The sequence below is a fragment of the Thunnus thynnus genome, chromosome 8 (assembly GCF_963924715.1).
Source record: "Thunnus thynnus chromosome 8, fThuThy2.1, whole genome shotgun sequence".
In the NCBI taxonomy this organism is placed as follows: domain Eukaryota; kingdom Metazoa; phylum Chordata; class Actinopteri; order Scombriformes; family Scombridae; genus Thunnus; species Thunnus thynnus.
Genome location: NC_089524.1, coordinates 33,351,706 through 33,369,729, shown reverse-complemented (window position 1 = coordinate 33,369,729; position 18,024 = coordinate 33,351,706). Strand labels below are relative to the sequence as shown.

General features: G+C 41.3%; 2 protein-coding genes across 10 annotated transcripts in view; one reads left to right on the top strand and one right to left on the bottom strand.

Moving 5' to 3' along the window:
* szt2 (SZT2 subunit of KICSTOR complex) overlaps positions 1-10,775 on the bottom strand; it is a 114,707-nt gene extending 103,932 nt beyond the window's left edge. For all 9 annotated transcript variants that reach the window (XM_067597991.1, XM_067597997.1, XM_067597993.1 and 6 more), the window contains exons 1-14: positions 10,569-10,775; positions 9,651-9,776; positions 9,101-9,274; positions 8,415-8,585; positions 8,013-8,135; positions 6,187-6,349; positions 4,838-4,944; positions 4,456-4,666; positions 3,140-3,310; positions 2,774-3,005; positions 2,426-2,555; positions 844-989; positions 490-642; positions 207-321 (exon numbers count right to left, since the gene is read on the bottom strand). In XM_067597991.1, coding sequence (XP_067454092.1) covers positions 207-321; positions 490-642; positions 844-989; positions 2,426-2,555; positions 2,774-3,005; positions 3,140-3,310; positions 4,456-4,666; positions 4,838-4,944; positions 6,187-6,349; positions 8,013-8,135; positions 8,415-8,585; positions 9,101-9,274; positions 9,651-9,776; positions 10,569-10,592 — 2,046 coding nt within the window. In that variant the 5' untranslated portion in view covers positions 10,593-10,775. The remainder of the gene's footprint in view (positions 1-206; positions 322-489; positions 643-843; positions 990-2,425; positions 2,556-2,773; positions 3,006-3,139; positions 3,311-4,455; positions 4,667-4,837; positions 4,945-6,186; positions 6,350-8,012; positions 8,136-8,414; positions 8,586-9,100; positions 9,275-9,650; positions 9,777-10,568) is intronic.
* A 1,461-nt stretch (positions 10,776-12,236) lies between these two features.
* ddx10 (DEAD (Asp-Glu-Ala-Asp) box polypeptide 10) lies at positions 12,237-17,756 on the top strand. Its single transcript, XM_067598000.1, has 2 exons — positions 12,237-13,761; positions 15,646-17,756. Exons 1-2 carry the CDS (start codon positions 12,409-12,411, stop codon positions 16,825-16,827), a joined length of 2,535 nt encoding a protein of 844 aa, XP_067454101.1. The 5' UTR covers positions 12,237-12,408; the 3' UTR covers positions 16,828-17,756.
* The last annotated feature ends 268 nt before the right edge of the window (positions 17,757-18,024 follow it).

Here is an 18,024-nt window from a genome sequence, read left to right as displayed (position 1 = left end):
AGCTCATTATCTTTCAATTAGAACAGTGTTCTGCTCCAAAACTTGTATACTGTTTTCATCACACACTACATGACCAACAGGAAGGAACCTACACCGACACACTGGCAGGATAAGCTGCACAGATATTAGCTTGGATTGCACAAGTATCCATGATCCCATGGTTCTGTATCCACGCCCCCCCCGTACAGTGTGTTTGACTCTTATACCTTGTTTCTAACATGGGCTGGTGTTCCGATAGGGAAACCCAGACGCAGCACCATGCAGGGTGTCTTAGAGATGAGACGGACCAGGTAGAAGGATGTGGGAGGCTGGTCGGATGAACTGTGGAGACAAAACTCTATGAAATCTCACTGTAAATCTCAGAAATTAAGAAAAAAAAAACACTTTGACACAGAGATAAAATTTAATGAGAGAGGTGTGCACACTGTGTTGTGACCCAAGGGATTTGTTTCCCCCTGGTCCCACCTGAACAGAGTGAAGCTGTCTAACCTGTATATGAGTTTAACATATGAGTAGCCCTCCACCAGCACGAAGCTGCTCCAGTCCCTCAGCAGAGACGTGAGGGCAGTGTGGGAGATACGACACTGAATAGTGCTGTAACGTCCATTGTTTCCAGCTGTGTGCAGGTGTTTGGGTACAGGCCTGTGGAGATTAAAATGATACATGTGATGACACATACCAACACATACCAAAACACATAGGTAGCTTTTTAAAAGGTTATTACCCTCTTATTTCTAGTCTAGTTGATGGCAGTGAAGCTGTTACTTGGTGCAGGCTTTGCATAACACAATTTTAATTCCTCCATAAAACATAAAGCAGAAAATACAACCATAAATATCTCACATGTCATGTTCAAGGATGATGGCGATGCGATGCATGTGCAGCCATCTCTGCCAGAAGTTGGCATCCATGGAGAGGATGGGCTTCCAGTAGGAAGCAAACTGAGACTGAGAAGAGTCTTTGGATCCACTGTGCTGCAAGGACAGAACCTGCAGAAAGAGGAGAGTGAAGAAATGCACTCATTACATCTTTATTTCTGTTATTAACTTTAATATCAAACCTTTCCTTTCCTGTCTGGTATTTAATGGGTATGGTTACAGTAGGTATCTGGCTTCTTTATAGAATTACACCCTTGATTTTAGAGAGGAGAGTCCAGCAAAGTCCTCTCAGTGGATTACAGATAACACATTTGCTTGACAAAAGTTTTTTAGTGAGCCTTTAATGCTACTTTTAATACTGCTACATTAAAGTCTTAAAAGTACCATCTTTGACTTTGGCAAGTTGTCTTTCTCTCTTGACTTGGTTTTGCAGTGGCTCATTCAGTTTCTTGCATGTAAGCTTCATCAGTGCACTATACACTCAATTTTGGACTGATTTTAGTGGCAGTTATCTGAAGTTTTATGCTCATTTTCTGTGCACGATTCTGCACTTTTTCATAAAAATAATACCAAAGAGGCACACTTTATGAATGAAAACGCTTCAGCATAGCTGTAGAAAAAGGGCAGCTTGGCTCTAACACTATATCTGAAAAGCTTTTGGTATCTGAGAAGACTGAAAAAAATCAAAACACTGTTTTCTGTTGGTGACTGTTGAGTATCATGATCATTACTTATCATCAAGAGTATCATAATCCTTATTTTCCCACAAGAAAATATTCTGGTTCAACATGATACTGAAACTGGTTTCCTTACATTTATTTCCCCTTTACTTTATTTTAAAAAATAACTGCAAAAGATATAAAATTGAAATCCTATGCATATAAGCCGAGCAACGGTATAAATTATAGCTTTTGTATGTTTCAAAAGGAACAAATTCACCAATATGAAATATGACATTACTAATCTTATTCGACTGTCATTTGCATGTAAAACATTTTGAGCTGTGATCTTTATTGCTATGCAAATAAATGTATTATTATTAGTCGTAGCAGTAGTAGTACTTTCTTTATTATTATTACTATCATTATTATTATTAACATTATTACTATTATATACAGTACCATGACTTGTACTCTACATGAATGGGCATCATGATTTTAAATTCTTTTTTAAAAAGAGGAAATGTGGGAATTTTCTGTATTTGTTTGTTTTTAAAATTCAAATGACAATAACAATTATTACACAAAAACTTGACTTTGAGGGACTTGAGGGCAGGATACTGGGTTGAACAATGTTCTCTGGAAGCAGGAAAAGCTGCACATTTTTGATTTATGGCAAAATAAAAGCCACATAAAAATCTGCTTCAGTTGAGATACTACTTTTAAAAACAAATGAATATTTTAATCTGTAAGCAAAGAGCCTTGCATATATTAATTTTATAACATATATTATATCCTGCAGAGTATTTTGTTCTCTTGGACCAGCCCGTCTGGCCCCCAACCAGGCCTGGGTTAAAAATAATACTCAGGTAGAAGTGCATACAGTACCGGAGTAGTAGAGCCAGGAGGGATGTAGAACAAAGGAACTCCATTTTTGGTGCTCTCAGGAATCATGTAGTTCTCAGGAATTGAATTGAACGACTGGAGGTGCACCAACATCTGATCAGTCTGGTTGATACTGGAAGGACACACAGCACATGTAGTTAGGTAACACTACATCCAAGATTAAAAGAACAGCAACACCTCGGGCTATTTCTCAGTTTACAGATAATTCATGATGATTGAAGTGTTTCTAGATTAATTCATCATATGTATCATCATTATTTTATGTTCTACAAAGTCTCTACTTGTGTTTAATTTCCTGAAAATCACACTTGTTGTAGACAGGTGTAGTACCTCTGCAGTGTGTTCCAGAAGCGGCGGATGACGGAGGTGCGGTACGGGCTGGTGATGGGTTTCCTCTGTGTGCAGCTGATGTCGTGCAGGATGTCGTAGCTTCCCTCCATCGTCACCTCCACCCTGGTGGTTCGCTTGGCGAGGTCCAGCGGCCAGGAGGCGGCTGCCAGGTACTCAATATGCATGTTGTGTTTCCATAGCAGCACCAGCTTCACCTCTAGCTGAGTCCCACCTTGAGACCAAACAATAAGAAACCAAATGTTTCATTCTTCATGAGGACAAAGGCCCAATGCTGCATTATGCTGTGGAAGTATTTTCTCTCAGGCTCTTGACATATCAGGAATTTCTGCAAAGACAGAGGTTTACCTTTGGTGAGGCTGATCTCTCTGATGGTGTAGCCCTCTCTCAGTCGTACAGATACCACGCTGATTAGATGAGCATGGACTTCCTTCTCTGTGTGCTTCTTCCTCCTCATGACCAGGGCTGGGTTACCACTGGCTGACACCAGGTGCTCATTGAACAACTTGTGCTGGGAAACTACAAAACAGTAAGTAGTAAGTGAGTAAACCTATTTATGTCATTTTCACCATTATCATGATAACCACCATAATCATCATTAACACCAATAAACTTATGTTGTATGGTATTTGCATCCAGGAATATAATGTCACTGAGGTCTAGAGGTAAAAAAAAATGCCAGAAAGTGATAAAACTAAATTCAAAAAAGAATAAAAAAGGAAACGTCCACTTTTTCAAAAGTCTTGTCATATAAATGTGTTTTAAAAATCAATTTAAGAAATAGCAGCACTTTTACTAAAGTAGGCTTCCTTCCTTCCCTCAGCTGATCTACATGGGTCATATTTGAAGAATTTATAAACAAAGAAATTGACATTCATTCCAACTCAAAATGATGGTAATGAACTATCATTAATAGGCAGGTAGGTAACTGGTAACTAGATAGTAGGTGTCAGTAAGTTCAAATAAATAACTTAAATTCAAAATTATTGAAGAATAGTGTAAGGCTCATTATTGTTTATTTTGCACATAAATTATATTTGTATGGTTTCCAAAAATGGATTTTATTTGCATGTACGACACATTTGTTTTAAGAATTTGAAACAACTTTTGGATTCTGAGGAGAAGAAAATGAAGGTTTGATTTTAGATTCAACTCATCGTCTTTGGTAATTTCACAACAATTTCACAAAGCAAACTTATGATAAATTATGTTAAAATTGAAAATATCTGAAATAAATTTTTTGGGAGTACTTATAAATGATAAGTTATGCTGGAAACCACATTTTTAATGCAGTGTGCCAGAGGCTATTGCAATACTGTATAAAATTGAATGTTTTTAAATTAAAATTGTGTTGGACTGATTTCTGCTGTGTTATTTTATTGGAAATAGCTACCTATTTTGTTGTTGCTGTTTGCCAAAATGTTTGTGCAATTAAGTACAGACCAAAATAAATGTTAATGTCATTTCAAATTTTACAATTCAAATTTTAAACTAGCTTTACAATAAAATAGGCCACTTTGTAAACACAGCCATTTCAGAGATAACATTCATTCAAAATAGATAGCTTTTTCTTAAATCAAGGGTTTATTTCTATAAAGTAAAAACCTACAGATTTCATGTATTCAACACTTGTCAACACTTGTTAATATATGTTGTTGTCTCACCACAGAAGTACTCTGAGTTCATGGACTCAGGGGTCTTGAGGAAGGAGTAGGTTAAGAAGGCCTTGTGGTAGGCATTCATCTCTTGGCTGTCCAGGTCCAGTTCAGGACAGCTCGGCAGGTATGAGCCAAAGGTGGCTAATGAGATGAACTTCATGAGCTCCACGTTGGGGATGTAACCAAAGCTGCAGTCATAGGAGTATGCCCCACCCACCTGAAAGGGACAGACACAATGGAAAGACAAGTAGTCAGTGACTCATATTAGCTCTCAAGATGCCTGAACCATTATGGATCAAGATTATGGAATCATTTTTGTCCCAGATTCCCTCTACCATGACAGTTCTTTATGTGGAGTTATTGAGTATATTGACATGCACATACGTACCTGCACAAAGGAGCAAGCAATGGTTCCACTCCTGAGCTGGTTGAGCAAGGTTTCACACACTGCTACATCAGGAACACTTGTCACTCCATCTGTGATTATAATGATACCTGGAACAGACAGAAGTTAAAGTACTAAGTCCATGACAGAGTTGGAGAGAGGAGTTTGTTGTGTTGGAGTACAGGAAGCGTAACTTGGTGTTATCTAGAAGATTTTCAAAGTCATGGCTGAGTACTTTGCTGATTTCAACAACTCAACTCTTGAGAGATTTCAGAACAAGACCTGAGGGACACTTGGTTAGACACAATAACAAACAGACCGGATCAAGCGAAAGGTAAAGAAAAACATTTTATTTCTCTGTATGGTCCTTTCCATAATGTTGTCAGACACTAATAATAAAAATCTGAGCCTCTCAGTGGCAAAAACAAGCATTATTATTGGGCATACATGGACGGGGCACTATTGCAGCCCGTTTTGCTGTTGCTGGCAGAAGCACTCTCACTCAATATTAGACCAATTTCAAAAATTGTTGTCCTCAATAGTCACTTACATGCAGAATGAGGGTCTCTGGCACAACTTCACCTACTTCTAAGGTGCACGGAGAAGGGAAATAAGTCTAGACAGATGAGAACTCCCGCAACACTTGTAGTATGAAGAACAACTTTAGTTCCTCATACTAAGTTGTTGCTCATACTACAAGTGTTGCAGGAGTTCTCATCTTTCTAGACTCATTAGTGACTTAGACACAAAAAGATGGGAAAATAGGGTTCAGGTTGACAAATGCTGAAGTTTCCCTTTAAGTACATCTTGAATACATCATCTACATTCCATCTCATACGATGTGTTGTCCAAACATGTCTGAAAATAAATGTGTTGTAGCTGTTTCATGGCAGACCTAAAGACATATGCTCTAGATATGGGTGAATAAAGGGGCTGAGCTGTCTTCTTTGGATTGATGGATCAGATGGCAGATGAAGCTGCCAGACATGCCTGGTGGATCCAAAACCATAACGAGGGCTTGCTGGATTTGCCTGGTAGGGTGTGCCTAGAAGTCACCTCTGAGCATACCTTTCTTGTACATCTGGGAGAGGTTGAAGTCATTATGAAAGCTTTTCAAGCACTTTGATATAAAAGCAGCAGCAAATAGCTGCAGCCAGATGGTGTTCTGTACTTGTCATAGTGGTATATCAAAACCCTGTTGGTGGACAAAACCAGTGAGGTTGTCATGAGGAAGAAATCAGATGCTGAAGATACTGTGGATGTAGTTGGAAGGTGGAAGTAACACTGTGAAAAACTCCTAACCTCTAGGTCAAGAAGCTAAATGAAATCTTAGCTAATAAAGACAAACCTACCAGCACTGGAGTTTGGTGGCAGCAACTGAAGAGCCAGGATGCCCTGGCGGACCATGCTGACCAGTCCCATATCAGCTGACACCATGGATACTCCCTGCTTCCTGTGGGGCTGGTCGTCCAGGTTTGTATTATGGAGACCTGAGCTTTGCACCGCCTCCACAGACTAAAGGTGAAGGACAAAATAAATATATCGGAGTACCATTTTCATCAACATTTAAGACTAACACATTCACAAAATTTGATGTTGCACTGCTTTATGCCAGCTTATAAATGACAAGTAGGGGTTCTGGCACAACTTCACATATTTGCAAGGTTCATAAAGAAGATGCAGTCTTGAAGTATCAAATTATAACCTTTGTTCTGTTGTAACACTGAAGTGAGCCACAAGGTGGTACCTCCCTCTGTTTTGATGAGATGGACTTGAAAACCTGGCATGTCTAATCAATGTTAAGTACTGTAGAATAAAATAGCATTGTGGAAATTCCCATCAAGTTGTCTGTTGGCTCTCTGATGGTGTTTTCCCAGGACTTTGGGGAACTTGTAGGACAAAGGTAATTGGTTCTGTCTTGCTTTTCCACTGTATTTCACAAACCAGGATTGGAAGGATCAGATGTACAGTACGTTATTAAAAAGGCAACATGCCTCAGATAAAGTGACATGGGTTTGATCATCACAGTTGACAGCCCTATGAGCAAACCCCCCCACCGCCCCATTGGCCCTCCCCCCGCAAGTACCTGGAACTTGATTTAGTACCACCTCCTGAAGGGTGCCAAAATTTAGCTTCCAGAACTTGTCTCCAAAGCAGACAGAGGACAGTGGAAACAAAAGTAGAACCCACAATAATGGATACAAGCTCAGTTACAGATTGTCCTAGTAATGAAAAAACACCATAAGCAAGCTAGATATCACCGGGCTTCTTCTATCTACATGCTGCCTCCTTCACCAGCCATGGTTCCACATGTTGTCAGTCAGACATTTTTTTCTGCCGTCTCACTGCCCACAGAATAAAACAAAATAACAGTATGGCAGGATCAGGCAGCATCATTCACTAGCCAGCTAACCTGAGTTCATTAGATCACTATATGTATATCTCTTGGGTCATCAAGTGGTCAGCTCCCATCATAGGTGACATAACAGTACGTTTCATTTATTTAGCCTTACTACACCTACTGGAGGCTCAAATTTGATTTCTGTCATCCCAGAACTCGAAGATTTATCCCTTAGACACATTCCATCTTACCAGCAGTAGCTTCTAAACTCTCCATTAACTATAAAACATGAAACAAAAGCTTAGTAATTTCCTAAAACAGCTGGTCACTGTACTTTTTAGCAACTGTTACTCAAACAGGAATAAATAGCGCATTTCTTGGGGACTATTTTCAGCAGCAGATGAATCCACATTTGGTGGATCTAGTGAGTATTACTGGCAGCAGGACAGTGTGTGTGGGACTGAGTTAAAATAAACATGTCCGCCAGTGCAGCAGTGTGATTCACTGATGTGTTTTTAATAGTTTTTGGACAACGGAGCTCAATGACACAGAGGAATAAGATATATTAGGCTTTCATGCACACACAATACTTGTTGGTAGATCAATTCATTGTTGGTTTAGTCTTTTCATGGAATTTGTTGACAATAAGAAAAATACAGAATACTGCCAGCCCTATTCTATAAGATGATGGACAGACTGACTGATAATATCGATATTGATAAGGATTCATATGAGAGATTTTCACATTACTTTTGAAATAAAAGAGCTAGGGTTTGTTTTAATGAGATCTGACATTAGATATCAAAATAACATAAAGATATGTCCATATGCACTTGCCTGTTCATGCTGCTGATGTAGGACTTCTGCGATGTTGCTCTCCACTGCTCTGAGCTGCTGATAGATGTGATGCAGGAACTCATCAAGATCTGTTCTTTCAAGCTGACAACCCTGCACCAATACCTGCACAAGGAATAAAGCCTGTCAGAGGACTTGAACTACATCTACAGCAGCTTTATGCAACACTTGGCAAAAAATACAACATATGTCAGTATTAGGAATCTGCAATCAGAATAGCCTGCCATGCATAGAAAACAATGGCTAACGTAAAGTTAAATGGTTAGTTTAAATGGTCAAGTTTAAATGCATAGATCTAGATAAGGATGCATGTTGTGCAGGGGGGCTTTTGGGAAATATATTCAAGTAATTGTAAAAAAACAGGATGAAATGTAGACTAATGACCTGATGGGAACTGAGGCCAATAATTGATGAATATGCCAAGATGGTGACGAAGATCTTAGGTTTGAAAAGTTGATCAGTTCCAGGGACTTTGAATGGTTGAGCCAGACCAGCCAGACACCTCGACAAGGCATGAAACACTTCATCGAAGATCATCTCTCCTGTGCTGTCATCCTGGAAAACAGAAACCAAAACATAACCTCAAAAACAAACTGGGAATTGCATCCTGCCATACAGTCATAACAGGTGTAGCAGTATTAACCAAGAGTCCTGCAGTATTATGCATTAACAGTTATGTACTTCTGCATATGGTCATTTTTCAATGACCCTGACCCTGAATGGCTTTGACTGAAAAAAAGCCCCATCCCAAATTAATTATTGAGTTTGATATTGAGTTCAGATTTGAAGAGTCTCCAGCCATCCTAGCAGCTCTGTGAGACTGCATTTAGGCACAGTGGTGCTTTGAGCCAAACGCTGATGTCATGTCTAAGATGCTGATGTTTATTTATCAGGTTTAGTAAAATGTTGACCTGATGATAACAACTCAATCCGCTGGGCATATGAATGTCTGAGCCATACAAATTAAATAACTGAAACTACATTAATGGTTTGTGATTGAAGCTTATTTGTGTCAGTCAAATTCATTCAGGAAACAAGCTACCAACCGCTTAACTGTGTTTAAGTCTTACCACGATCCCTGTGGAGGGGCTGAGGTCCAGCTCGATGATGAAGCGGTACCTCCGGGCTAGGAAGGTTGCCCGGGTGGACGGCATCAACATGTAGGGGTACATGGTGGGGGAGAAATCCGGCTGCCATCCTTTAGGTAGGATGCTCAGTAAGTCTAATTCATTCTCTGAGTTCAGCTGGAAATGAAGTGAGAGTCAAACATGGTGTCAGTAACAAATCATTTTAAATATTTATGAAGGTCTAAGCTTTCTCTGACTATCAGACAAACATTTTACAGGCTCCAGCATGACATTTTTTAAGAACTTTTTAAGAGGGCTATTTGAAGCTGTAAAGAGTCACGTTTGTCTACCTTAATATTATTTTAATGTTAATATTAAAGCCACTATGTCAAATTTGAAATTTTTCTTGAAATTTAATGCAGCGAGGTGCTACAAGATGAAATCAACAGGATAAACTTAAGAACAAACTGTGAATGAATTGTTGAAAAGAATGCTGAAAGATGCTCCTGGGCCTCCATGTAAACAGGAAAAGGTAGAGACAGAGTTAACTCACCAGTTCAGGCTTTGAGGCAGGCCAGATGACTTGGTTAAGTTTACCAAGGAACCAGGCCAGACGCACATTCCTGGAGATCCGATACTCCTCCTTCATCAAAAGGTAGATCTGGTCAGCCTCCTCCACCTTATGATGACAAACACAACACATGTAAGTGGAATGTAAAGAGTTCTGCCCCCTTTAAACAAAACCTACAACAATGAAACTCATGACTGTGTGACAGCACCATCATTTCTCAGCTGGTAAAAGACCTGACAAGAAATGTATGGACTCCTACAGCATATACACAACAGTGGATGGCATGTTCCTCTGAAGAGTGAATAAAGTACTGGGAACAATAGTAATTACAATAAAATTATAATCATTGTTTTGTAGTGTTTTAAAAGATATTACAATAAATATATGGTGAACAGAGCAATAGTTCTTGTTCACAGATCTGGATCAGGCCGTCTGTAGATGACGACTACAGTACCTTTGTACTGTTTGAACATTCTAGGACACTAAAAAGGAAGTGAGGACCCGGTCAACTGTTTATCAGAAGACCTAAATGTTTTGTAAAAATGTAATAGCTAAAATAAATATTTTTCGGTGAACAAGTAAATGCAATCAACTCAATAATTGACGTAGTTTAAATATTGCATGGTCTGCTGCCTTTCATCTGCATATCACTGAGCATGCTGACAGGTCAGAAATATGCAACAAAATCCCCCCAAACCTGAATGTGCCTGCACATGAAGTCAGCCGGACAGTTAGTGCTAGCTGCTGACGGCAGGCTTGTTATCGTCCACAGGTGTCAGCGCTACTCCAGCGACTGTTTTAAATGATAGTGCACTTTAAACAGGACTTCCTCAACTTATGACTGTTTGGACAAACATGTAAATGAATTATATTTGTGTGACAGAGTGAAGCTCATATTACCTCATTGTCCTGTCTCTCTGCCATGCCTTGAGTAGCATAAGGCCTGCAGGATGTTAGCGACCCACAGATGACCGATATTCTCTTCGGTTTGTGCAAAGAAATCTATCCTAATATTTGTTTATCATCTAGCTTGTCTTATGATCAGGTTCATGTTTTTCGTAGAGCCGTGTTAGCTTCCACAGGATGAAAACACCTACTTCTTCCGGTACTAGCCTTCAAAATAAAACGTGTTAGACTAGCGTAGATAAGAACCAATCATAATGTTTTGTGTACAATAACTTCCGGGTAGAAAACCCTGCGTCACATACACAAAATTTAATAGCGCGGAGCAACTGAAATCCACTGTCAACCATGGATATATTATAAGAGCTTTTATTATACATCCATGCTCTCAACTGAAGAGAAAATGGTTCAGTCTTGTTGTGTATGGGAGTTCTGGGTAACGAGAGTCGAGGAGGGTTCGGGTGTTTCAGTGTGTGTGTGAGTGTGTAACTCATCCCCACAGTCTCAGAGTTCAATCCACTCGGTAAAAACTCGTTTTGTGTTCCCTACAACCCCAACCCATAATCTTTTACATTGGTTGAATGAGGGAATAAGCCTTTGAAGACAACATTTTCATTTTGTTTTCTTCTTTTTGATAGTAACAGACAGTGTTCACACTTTACTTAAGTAAAATACAAGTAAAAGTCCTTCATTTGAAATCCTACTTAAGTACAATAGTGGAGTAAATTTACTCAAATGCTGTACTTTTTTTTTTTCATTTTGAGTATTATTTTTATTAACAGATTTTTCATACCAACATATAAACCACACAAAAATCAATGCCCAAAACTTACAAAACCTAAACACACACCATGGGGAGAGGGATAGAAGTAACTGAGAGGTAGTTCATCTTAACCATGCATCAGGGACACAAAACATCACAACAGTACATATCATATATCATTACATGTGGTTACTTTAAAACCCATCAAAATTAAGATATATGGATACAAATAGTCATTTATGTTGACATTTTAAATTATTGAATCACAGATTCTCCATGTGAGTAACCAAAACAAGTTCATGCAAGCACTTTGTGAAGCACAGTAGAGTTGATGTCTTCCAGTCTTTGAGAGTTTTTTTGCTAGTGCCATGCCCACGCCCAAGTTGTTTGGATGTGTGAAGGGAGAGTTAAAGAGTCCTCTGAGCATCCAAAGAGAACCAAGTCCTTGTCAGGAGAGAGAGTCCTGTGGTAAACACCAGCAAAATAAATACATTCTTGACCAGAATGGATGAATTATTGGAACAGAACCAGTTCCAAGATGACAATGCCCCAATTCATAGGGCATGAGGGGTCACTGGATAGTTTGATTAGTATGAAAATGATGTGAATCAGATGCTATGGCCTGCACAGTCACCAGATCTCAACCCAATTAAACACCTATGAGAGATTTTGGACTGACATGTTAGGCAGCACTCTCCACCACCATCACCAAAACACCAAATGAGGGAATATCTTTTTGAAGAATGGTGTTCATCCCTCCAGAAGAGTTCCAGAGACTTGTAGAATCAATACCAAAGCTGAGGAACACCATTCTTCAAAAAGATATTCCCTCATTTGGTGGGAATAGGGAAAAGGTTGGGAGGCAATAATACAGTAACTGTTCTGAACCACCCTCCTGTCCAGAAGGTGGCGGTAATGTCCCACAAAGCTGTTTGCTAACCGCCAATAAACAATAAGGACGAAGAACAGTCTTACGTCATCTTGAGTGCGACGGTGAGCTGTCCTCCCCATGTGTTTACAAGCAGCTGTAACTTGCGTGTGTTTAACGCTCTCTTCTTGCTCCGCTCGTTTTGAATGATGGAGAAAAAAGGCTCAAACTCCGTAGGTAAGAAACCAAAACCGGCGAAACTCAAAGACCCCTCCGACCCCGTCAAAAACTTCGAGAAGTGGAAGAAAAAATACAACAAGACCAAAGCTCGAGTGAAGCGACAGAGGGCGCAGACGCAGAGGCCGCAGTGGCAGGTAGAACGCGATGACATCCAGAGGCTCGTGAGCAGGTACGCAGACATCAACAGCAAGGAAGCCGTAAAGTTTTCAGACTTTCCCATCTCCAAGAAAACCCTGCTGGGGCTACAGGCGGCTCAGTACAGACAGCCCACCGAGATCCAGAGGCAGACTGTCGGCTTCGCTCTACAGGGGAAGGATGTACTCGGCGCGGCCAAAACCGGCTCCGGGAAGACTTTAGCTTTCCTTATCCCGGTTCTGGAGTGCCTGTACCGCCAACAGTGGACCTCCATGGACGGCCTCGGCGCTCTCATCATCTCCCCCACCAGAGAGCTCGCCTACCAGACCTTCGAAGTCCTCCGCAAAGTGGGGAAGAACCACGAGTTCTCCGCTGGACTCATCATCGGCGGCAAGGAGCTGAAGAGCGAGGCGGAGAAGATCCACCGCACCAACATCGTCATCTGCACCCCGGGCCGCCTGCTGCAGCACATGGACGAAACAGCCGCCTTCCACGCCTCCGACCTCCACATGCTGGTGCTGGACGAAGCCGACCGTATCCTGGACATGGGCTTCGCAGATACACTCAACGCCATCGTGGAGAACCTCCCCACGTCGCGTCAGACGCTGCTGTTCTCCGCCACGCAGACCAAGTCTGTTAAAGACCTGGCTCGGCTCAGCCTGAAAGACCCGGAGTACGTGTGGGTCCATGAGAAGGCCAAGTTCAGCACCCCAGCCACCCTGGAGCAGAGCTACGTGCTGTGTGAGCTCCATCAGAAGGTTAACATGCTCTACTCGTTCATCAGGAGCCACCTGCAGAAGAAGACCATAGTCTTCTTCGCCTGCTGCAAGGAGGTACAGTACCTGTTCCGGACCTTTTGCCGCCTCAGACCTGGCATACCGGTCCTTGCCCTGCACGGCAAACAGCAGCAGATGAAGAGGGTGGAGGTTTACAACGACTTTCTCAGAAAGCAGAACGCTGTGTTGTTCGCCACGGACATCGCCGCCAGAGGCTTGGACTTCCCTGCTGTCAACTGGGTGCTGCAGTTTGACTGTCCGGAGGACGCAGACACCTACATCCACAGGGTGGGGCGGACAGCCAGGTACAAGGAGGGGGGAGAGGCCCTGCTGCTGCTGCTGCCCTCGGAGGAGAAGGGCATGGTCGCCCAGCTGCAGGAGAAGAAGGTGCCCATCAATAAGATCCAGGTGAGCCCTCATGTGTCTGTCTGTGTGTCATCCACAGCATCACACTACAAGTTCACGCAAAGCACTGATCATACACACAGAGATCAGAAAACTCAGTTTATGAAGTTTATGAAAAATACTGCTGACAGATCTTGTCTTGATTCGAGAGATTCAAGTATGACTTTTCTCTACACAGGAAGGAGAAATAACATATGAGAATATGCAGTCTCATCACTTATGAAGCAGTTTTCCTGCCTCATTATCTTCTTGCATGGTCACCTCTTTGCTCCTCATTGACAGGTGACTCCACCTCAGTTGAAGTCTCAACTCTCAGTCAGCTCTGAGCCACTTGTGAGCTCTCTTGTGGTGAACTAATGTTGAAATGACACACAGCTGTCCAACAAACATTGAGTAGCCAAGTGTCCAATTACATCTGAGCCTCTGTTCCATTAAAGGTTCCCAGCAAACCAATACGAGAGCCCTGAAACCTGCACATGTAAATGGAATAGAGCCATGATGTTATGTTGGTTATTTTTATCTAGCCTATTTATTTTCCGCTGCATCAGTTTTGTTTACGCTCAAACCCGTGTTATGTACACGTGTGCGTGCCTGTGTTGTTTACATCCAGTCTTCTTCCTCGCCTTTGGATGTATACAACTTTGTTGTTTGGTACGTTACTACCACCAACTGTCAATCAGTGAAATATCATGAAACCATCAGCATGAATGCGTATGATGCCACTCACCCAGTTTAAATATAAGTCCTTGTGTGTGAACTAGTTAGGGCTTCAGCAATTAATTGAGTAGTCGATCAACAGAAAATTGATTGCCATTTTGATAATTGGTTCATCATTTAGAGTTTAAAGAAAAAAAAAAAGAAATTCTCTGATTCTAGCTTCTAAAATGTAAATATTTCCTGGTTTATTTAGTCTTTTATTGTATAAAATTGTTGTAGCCTCATAGGTTTATGCTAGCACAGGACGACATGACGCAGCACTCGGCGCTCATGCAGATTAAATGTTCCTGTGTTATGTTGTATATGTGGCATAGTTAATATTCTGTATGTTGTCTCTTAAGCAATGTTATATATTTAATATTTGAGTTAATTATCTCTTATTGATTTGTGAATTTCTATTAATGTTAGTGCACTTCATGTCATACTAGTCTGAACCTTTGTAATATTTCTTACTTTCACATTCATGTAATAGATTTCCAAGATATTAGTATTAATTGTTTATCGGGTAATTCACCGGTGCATTTAATTGTTGCATTTAGTGTGTTTGGCCACTAGTGGGCACCATTACTTCACTGTGGAGTATTTTCTCCTTATAGTCAGTGCATGATTCTTGCCATTAATATATAATGGGGAGCAGATTTTCTTGGTTTTTTATGTATTATATTCTTTCCATTTCTTATTTCAGATAACACATCGCACATGTTGATGTCATCCACAAACAACCTTTAATTAAAGGACTCTGACAGTGTGAATGAATACAATCTTTTAATAATAATTTGATGTCTTAACAGCCAGTATGAACAGGAGGAATGATTACAGCGAGGAAAACCTCTTTCACTGTTCTGACTGTTGTTTTAAGGCACACTGGAAAAATTGTGAAGCTATCCTTTAAAAAGTTATGGACATTTAAGGTCTTTGGGAAACAATGATCTACAATTTTCACCACTTAGTTGATAATGAAATGATCATGAGTTGCAGCCCTAGTACTAGTAGAGCAGGAGATAGAAACAAAATAGGACCCGCTCTTTAAAACAGTCCTCCATAGCATAGTGGTCAGAAACTCTGTAAGGTACTTTAACTACAACATAAACACACAGCTGTGAGTATTGTTCACAGCAGCAGAACAGTAGACGACATCTGTATTGACTGTTATGGTTTGATTGATTCCAGGTGAACCCGGATAAACTGCAGAGTGTTCAGCAGAAGCTGGAGGCCTTCCTGGCCCAGGAGAAGGAGCAGAAGGAGCGAGCCCAGAGGTGTTTTGTCTCCTACCTGCGCTCCGTCTACCTGATGAAGAACAAAGATGTGTTTGATGTCTTTAAACTGCAGATTCATGAGTATGCGGTCTCTCTGGGCCTGGCTTTGGCCCCCAGGGTGCGCTTCTTAAATAAAGCTCAGGCACAGAGAGCTGAGAAAGAAGAGCAACGAGAGGAAGAGCAGTCCGAGGAGGAGGAGGAGCTGAGGAGCTTCAGGTCTCAGCTGAGAGGAGAACCTTCTCACCAGGAAAGTCAGAGCTCAGAGTCAGAAGATTCAGCTGATGATGAGGAAGAGGAGGATCAGTCCAAGACACTACTCCTAAGCGAGGATGATGATGATGATGATGATCTAAAAGACTTGGACCTGTTGACAGTCAAAAGAAAGGACGTCTTCAATCTGACAGGGGACCAGGAGAGTTCTGAGGAGCCGGATGAGGATGCCCAAAAGAAAACTGAGAAAGAGACAAAGTTCACAGAGGCCAAAAAAGTCCTCAAGAGAAACTTCCAGGTCAACACCAAAGTGACTTTCAGTGAAAAGGGAGAGGCTGTGCAGCTGTGGCCACCAGTCCAGCGCTCAGCGACTGGTAAGGAGAAGGAGGAGGAGGAGGAAGAGGAGGTTTCAGGTATCAACGTGGAGAAGGCCCGGGAGAGGCTGAAACGAGAAGACCAGGAGTTTGACAAGCAGGAGTACAGCCGCAAGGTGAAGGCCAAACACAGAGAGAAGAGGCTGAAGGCAAAGGCAGCCAGGAGGGAGGCCAGCAAGCAGCATGGACAGAAATCTGATGAGGAGGAGGAGGAGGATGAGGTGGTGGCATACCTGGCAAATCACAGCGAAGACGAGTTTGACCCTAGCACTCTGCCGGATCCTGATAAACAGCGCTCTGAGGAGGAGGAGGATGATGATGGTGGTCATCAAGCCAGGTTAGCTAAACGGCACCACAGCAGTGAAAGCAGCGACGAGGAAGAGGAGGAGCTCCCAGCAGGGAAGAGGAAGAAAGTGAGGCAGCAGGAAGATGAGCACACAGCCCTGGACACTGGTCTCTCTCTGGCTGAAGACGAGGAGTTAGTCTTGCAGCTGCTGGGAGGAGGAAGGTAGAGTTTGGACGTCTACCGACATCATGAACTCATCAGTTAAATAAAATTCCAACAACAAAGTCAGTATTTAATTCAGGAAATGTCCAAACACAGAAGCAGAGTTTTTGTATCTCACAAGAGACGGATAATAAGAATGAGCTGAGATATCCTGACTTTTGGCTTCTTGCTGGATCCTACATTTCCCATAATGCAACCAATAGCATCTTTTTATTTTAGATTCTCCCAGCGTGATAAACACCCACATCTTTCAAACTGAACAACACCAGTTTGTAACGCAGAGTTTCTGTTTAAAAAGTAGCAGCATCCAAACCCAAGCTGAGGAAACCCCCCCAGTGACATCACCATCTGATGACATCATCAGGGTTATATTGTTGACTAAGCTCCTCCAGAGCCACAGAAGACATTATGCAACACTTCTCACAGGCTGAGCAGTCGGATTAATTTACTATTGTCCCACAATGCAATGCACAACTATTAAGGAACTACTCACAGGCAGAAACATGTATACAAATTCTATATGTGAACAAACAGCTGTAAAAAGCGGAAAAGTATATCTTTAAGAAAAAAGTGTTTTCTCTTGCAGGTTTTGAAATATGTGCATATCTTGTACCATTTTCTGTTCTTTAAACAGTAAAATACATTAATTTTATGTATATTAACAGCAACTTGTGATGCAATGCAGATACACAAACTATCTTTTCTTACTGTGTAGTGTGGAATTAAGGACACAGCTAGTCAATGGTCACCTACTAAACCAATTGAGAGCCACTGACTAATGAAAGTGTCTACTTGTGATCCCTTCTCACAGGCATTCACTCATTGTGAACACCAGAGTGTGTCATTAGAAGGCTTTTTAGAGGCCGGAAGTGGTAAACATATTTCAAAAGGCAAAAATTAAATAGAAATAAATGTCATTTTTTGTAAAAGAAATGTTTTGTTTTCTTGTTTGTTTAATCATCATGTTACCCCTCAGATTTATCTTGTGACCTTTTGAGGCCTCAACTCTCAGGTTTGGAGCCGCTGGTCTGAGGGGTGTTCAGACAAGATTTTACAACTCTGGAAAGTTATTACAGCAGCAACTGTTTTATGTTTGGTTGTAACAATAGTGAGGCACAAAGGAAAGTCTATATGATGTTCACTGTGATGGATTTCCTCATTCATGCAACTTTTAAGTGTCTCATAGTATATGGAAACCTGA